General features: G+C 39.7%; 1 protein-coding gene across 1 annotated transcript in view; it reads left to right on the top strand.

Moving 5' to 3' along the window:
* The first annotated feature begins 1459 nt into the window (after window positions 1-1459).
* Window positions 1460-6528, top strand: part of LOC124046159 (TOX high mobility group box family member 2-like) — a 141220-nt gene continuing 136151 nt past the window's right edge. The window contains 1 exon segment of the mRNA XM_046366232.1: window positions 1460-2054. Within this exon segment, the coding sequence (XP_046222188.1) occupies window positions 1965-2054 (90 nt within the window). The 5' untranslated portion in view covers window positions 1460-1964.

Genomic DNA, 6528 nt, shown 5'->3' with positions numbered 1-6528 from the left:
GTCAGGTCCATACTAAACAACGGGCATGCACTATTGGGTCGAGAACAGGTCCACAACCAATCATAATAATGCTGTCAATATAACATTATGACATATAGCCTACTACAAATAAAATGTTTATTCAGATCCATACTCTTTTCATGTTTTTACTATCAGTAAATGCAAATCATAATAATTCTAAGGACTAGTCTGGAAGGATTATTTTGTAATGCTGCAACCAACAATACACTGACAATGGGCACCTGCAATATTTACCTACTTTATGAACATATAAACCATTTTGTGCATGATGCATGGATCTACAGTGGTATGATAATAACACAACACTGCAAAGTGTAATCTGTACTTTGCCTTGACATGATTGAAAGACAATGGTCCCATGGATAGGCAATTTCAACATCAAATGTGCATGCACATCACAGGGCAAGGGAGTGCTATCCATCAAATTCAGTGAGCTGTCAAAGGGAGCTAGCTCTTTCAACCTTTCCCTATACGTTTGCACTCAATTGCCAATATAATATGTTGCTCCTGTGGATATTTTGCACTCCTTTGAGAATGTAAAATGTTTATCACAACTCATGTCACTAATCAGTAACGAGACTTAATAATCAATGTATTTATATTCATATATGCTAGTCATTAAACATACTCCTATCTGTTATTGTTTTGATAAAAGTGGTGCCAATTGCTATACCATTATATTATCTGTATAAATGCAAGCACAATTGGCAAAACATATAAAAAAATAATGTTGATCTTAGACAAAGCATGATAATAGCCAATAGCCATTCCTATTAGCCTACTTTTAACATTCCAAAGTCATTTCCCATGATGCCTTTTTGTTGTGATGGATTTAGACATAGCCTCTATATACCATATAACAATTGTTAACTTCATAATCATTGCTAAAATGGGAAAGAATGCAAACCCTCCTCTGCTTCGTCTGAAATAACATTGGATGTTTTAAGGCAACATTGTTTTATCTTTTACATCAAAATTAAACAATGCCAGGAGCTCAATCAGCTTTTTGCAGTAACATTTCATTTCATTACAGCTGTTTGTGTCCTTGGTCGATGTGTAATAGTTGCTGTGTATACCCAAACCTTTACATTTGTGTACTGTTTGGAATTCTATAGGTTCATAGTTCTATATTTCTATACAGAGGTTTGTGTTTAAATTAACATGTATGTTGACGAAATATTGCATTGAATGCAGACTGTGGATCCTCATGCCTTTCGGCTTGGCACACTAAATAAAGCAAATGGAACCTTTGGAACGCAATATACTGTATAGGCTAATCTGTGTGTGCTTTATAATGCAGAGCCCTGCACACTACTACATTGCTAATCTGAAACGCGCAGTTGCAGAAAGGAGAGCGGTTGCCAAGGCAGCCACCAACCTCCCCTCCCCCCTTTCCCTCCATTCCTCTTTCCCATTTATTATCAGTAGAGGTCGCATGGCATATGGTGAAGAACAGTCCAACCACTTCTCTGTCCTCGAACCATTGCCTGGAATCAATGCATGAATATGCACCTCCGTCACAAAGCCTATGGAGTATGAGAACAACGGGAAAAAACAAACATATTCAGAGGGCTCATCTTATGCTTTTTTAAATAAACCAAGGGGGAACATTTTTATTTCATTTGTTCTGGAGTATGCCTAACTTAATAGTATAACTAATCTGTATATGTGCTGTTATTTTTGTTCTACCATTAAGTGATAACTGTTTTGGTTCTCCAAAGCGAACGCGCTCTAGTAAGCGAAAGAAAAGGACTGTTCATCACTAGGACGCGAGTTGGTGCAGAAGTTCGACCGCAAACGGATGTGAGGGAAGAGTGCACAGAGTGCACAGAAAACTCAACCCCTTTTTATTTCTTTACTTCTTTCTTATTTTGTTTGGCTAAGCAATAGAGTGAGTCAAAGACACAAACAGATTTCATGCCGTCAGTCTCGCAGAACCTGATATGGACGTGAGATTTTATCCTGCGCACCCGTCAAGTGTGGGTTCTGATCCAAGTTGTCTAAACTCGTTGGACTTTTACCACGCGAACAAGGTAATAAGAAAGTACAGTCCTCCTAGTCCGTTACTGCCTAGAGATTGAAGTCTACACATTTGCTCACCTGCCTCTGCTTCTTGTTCAGCAGCCTGCAACATTTGTGCAATAGACATGCATGGCATGGGGTGTTTAACTGAAACTGGACGTGTTTCCACCAACGCGTGTTTCCATTCCATGTGATTCCATTCTTTATTACAACAATTACACGTTTTGAGATGGGATTCCACATAGCCTGAACCGTTTTCTGTATTGTTCTTCTACTACTTCTACTTTCTTCTCTCTCTTTTTCAGTCAACATATTGGGCATATAATATAAGTATTCTAGGCTATAACATAACTATTTTGCTTACGTTTAGGCTATAATGTAACACACTTTGCATACCTGCTACAATTTGGATACCTGCGACAATATACTGCTACAATGTAACGTTAGCCTACTTGATTGCTGTTAGTCTACATTGACAAGTCTACACGGCGTTTGATAAACCATGTTACTGGAATCTTAATACATTGCTCTTGTGCACATCCACGCACTTTGCATTTACCCTACATTTGAAACTTTTCTTGTTCTAACCTTCTTAGAGGTCTAACCATCTTTTTTAATCAGCTGGTAGAGTAGGCTATTGCTCTCGTCCTGAGAGGCTATCCCGTTAGTTGAATGAGCATATGTTGGATTAAAATAGGCTATTAGTCAATATTGCCCATATCTTTGATGATTCTGAGTCACAAACATGATGTCACACTGTGAAATGAATACTAAAATGGTTTTAGAGCCACATCTTTTAGAAGCATATTTTTACATCCCACTGCTTCAGTTGTCGAACTGTGTTGCTTCACAATCACAGACAAGTGTGCCCAGTGGCAGCCTATGTTCCATGAATATGCATATTATGGCAACTTGTGGGAATTCATGATCAAAAATAATAAAAAGCACGTGTCAAATGTACAACTAGACAGTTGTAATACTTTTGCTTTTGGTTTTGACTATACTGCTCACATTACAGGCCTATTATAGCTTCCATTTTCAGAAAATCATGATCGGTTGAGGTCTGGTCCTGTGGGTGATAATGCTGGGAAAAGGTCTGATCTGTCAGCTTTTCATCACATCCACAGTGACATCGTAGTGGTAGCCTAAAACCTACTATGGCTGATGGAAACAACAAATATTTGTGCATCTAAAATAAATACTGTCTTCTTTAGTTTGCTTCATATGTTACCCTGAGATGGGCCATTGTAGCCCGCAATACTCCTGTAAGCAAACAAGAGAAAGAGGAAGTGAACGCAATCAGTCCGATATCTGGATTGAGTCATCATATCCATTAAATCCAGATTATGTGGTTGAAACTTTGCATAAGCATTTGGGAATTGCACTAGGGCAATTCCACAGAAAAGGAATTAAGCTGAGGGTGATTTCAAAGTTGAACAAACCTTACAACTCTATGCACAAGGACTACTTTTAAAAATGTACACACAAAATTTGACAAAAACCTTTACTTGAAGAAGAGTGCAGATGAAAATCTTGGTAACAGATTGGCGGTTTGTGCTGTTGGTGCCGTCATTATGTTACCAAACTTTGCATTTGCACTGTTCTTCAAGTAAATGTGTTTTTGTATAGTTGTATGGTTTGTTAAACTTGGAAATCAAAGGATTTTGTTTGGCATACATTTTAAAGTGAAAAGTCTCAGCATAATTTCACACTTCTAAGAATTCAATCCAGTCACATTGAGAGGCAGTTCACAGATGAAAACCTGTGGAATTACTTAGTCTCTACATGTATTGTTCAATTAAAATGGTCTTCCCTGTAACGCACAGCTCTGAGATTGCCTGCAATGACAAGCTCAGTCCGATGATGCTGTTACACACCGCCCCAGACCATGACTGACCCTCCGAATCCAAATCGTTCCTGCTCCAGAGTACAGGCCTCGGCGTAACGCTCATTCCTTCATTCACGATAAACGTGAATCTGACCATCAACCCTGGTGAGACAAAACCGCAACTCGTCAGTGATGAGCACTTTTTGCCCCTCCTGTCTGGTCCAGCAACGGTGGGTTTGTGCCCATAGGCGACGTTGTTGCCGGTGATGTCTGGTGAGGACCTGCCTTATAACAGACCTACAAGCCCTCAGCCCAGCCTCTCTCAGCCTATTGTGGACAGTCTGAGCACTGATGGAGGGATTGTGCGTTCCTGGTGTAACTCGGGCAGTTGTTGTTGCCATCCTGTACCTGTCCCGCAGGTGTGATGTCCGGATGTACCGATCTCTGCCACTGCGAGGACGATCAGCTGTCCATCCTGTCTCCCTGTAGCACTGTCTTAGGTGTCTCACAGTACAGACATTGCAATTTATTGCCCTGGCCACATCTGCAGTCCTCATGTCTCCTTGCAGCATGCCTAAGGCACGTTCACGCAGATGAGCAGGGACCCTGGGAATCTTTCTTTTGGTGATTGTCAGAGTCAGTAGAAAGGCCTCTTTAGTGTCCTACGTTTTCATAACTGTGACCTTGATTGCCTTCCGTCTGTAAACTGTTAGTGTCTTAACGACCGTTCCACAGGCGCATGTTCATTCATTGTTTAAGGTTAATTGAACAAGCATAGGAAACAGTGTTTAAACCCTTTACAATGAATATCTGTGAAGTTATTTGGATTTTTACTCATTATCTTTGAAAGACAGGGTCCTGAAAAAGGGACGTTTCTTTTTTTGCTGAGTTTATATGAATGTACTGATAAAGTTATGCCTGAATGTAGACTAACACGACTGCTAGACTAACAAGAAGCTGAGTATCTCAGAAAGAAAGCACACATGGCTAGGCTATATTGGAATGCTCCCAAATGTGTCTTTAGTCCCTTGAATCTCAGGTAATTATTTTAAATATATATTTTTTTCAAATAACAAAGTGAGATTACAATCCTTCCCCAGGTAACACTAACTACCTTCACTGGTGTTGCAAATGACCATTGGGACCATCTGATCTCATGTTAACATGGGTCAGTTTATTATCCTCAAAGCGTTGTGAAAATGGTTGTCCCATTTAAAGGTGCAATACGCAGAAATCGCTCCGTCATTGCCTGGTTGTAAAAATTCTAATAGTTCACCTAGTTTCAGTTTATGTAACCAAACAAGCAATGTGTAGACTAGAGAATCATTGTACTATCTTTTCAATAAACAAAAATCTTGTATTTTCAACAGTTTGAAGCTGGTGTGCAAAACCGAAAGTAAAAGACGCAAAAACTAAACTTAAGAACGGGAAGCATTGAAATAGAGCACTATGGAAAATATCTACCTGCTTCTTAGACTTGCTTTCAATGAGAATTATGAATTTGGTTGGGTCACCCAAAAAGTTACATATTGCAGATTTTAAGAGTTGCATCAGCCTCTCTAATGTAGGCCTCAAATGTATATCTAATCCCTCAGTGGCGATAGTGTTATGCGGACTCTGCTGCTGAGTTCCTCAGAAATTTTGCTACAGACCCTTTCAGAGATGGAAAGGAGGCAAATGAGTCTCATGCATGCTCATATTTCCATTAAACGGTAATATATGCCATTAGTAGACGTTTTATCCAAAGCTACTTCCAGTAGTGCATGTATGCGTTTTTATATGGGTGTCCCCAGCGGGAATTTAACCCACTGTCGTGGGTTAAACGTTGTAAGCGCCATGCTTTACTAAGCCACACAGGTTCACTGGTGCCGTCTTACTTTTTTGTTGTTCACTTCCTGTGAGTGTGTGACATTTTTAGAATTAGACATTGTGATCCCTGGTCAAACCTTAGAATGGTGAGGTGATTTAAATGAAAAAGAGGTCCCGGCAAGATAGTTTGCTGTCTGTAGAGTGCGCCTGTAATGTTCATCCTCAAGCCGAATCATATCTCTGAAAAAGGGGGGGGGGGGGGGGGTATAGTCAAAAAGGTAAACCCACTTTCCTCTGAGGTTTGTAAACCTTGTTATGGTAACTAATTAGTATGCTTACAAGACATCCATAGGAACAAGAATGGCATGGGTTCTATTTCAGCATACAATTGTTAGTTTTAGTGTGAATGCTCTTTTGAAAGGTATTTAAAGGTAATTAATTACCCTAAAGGGTAAATCAATAACCTTACTATTCAGTTCAATTGACCATGGCACTCTCCATTATTGGTTGAAATGTCTTGATGAGAGAAAATGTGAAGTATTTTTTTCAGATTTTGTTTGAATATAGCCCCGTAGCATTGTATGTCACTTCCTCCATAATGTCTCTTACATCCTATAGGTAGCCATTTGACTTAGTGGAGCTAAACTTTCCACATTTGAGGGCAAATGGAACTCTGTGAAATAATCACAAAAGGGGCTGTTGGAGGATGAAAAGGGGAATTTCAAAAGAGTTGAGATACTGTACAAGTGCAGAGAGGCTCAAGCTCCTTAATCGACTCACACGTGCCAATGAATAACTCGGACATGTCTGTGATAATATGCTCCCTTACTCTGTGGTGCTCCCACAGC

The sequence above is a fragment of the Oncorhynchus gorbuscha genome, linkage group LG10 (genome assembly GCF_021184085.1).
Source record: "Oncorhynchus gorbuscha isolate QuinsamMale2020 ecotype Even-year linkage group LG10, OgorEven_v1.0, whole genome shotgun sequence".
Classification (NCBI taxonomy): Eukaryota; Metazoa; Chordata; class Actinopteri; order Salmoniformes; family Salmonidae; genus Oncorhynchus; species Oncorhynchus gorbuscha.
The sequence above is the reverse complement of the archived record's forward strand: the minus strand, read 5'-3'. Positions and strand labels throughout refer to the sequence as shown.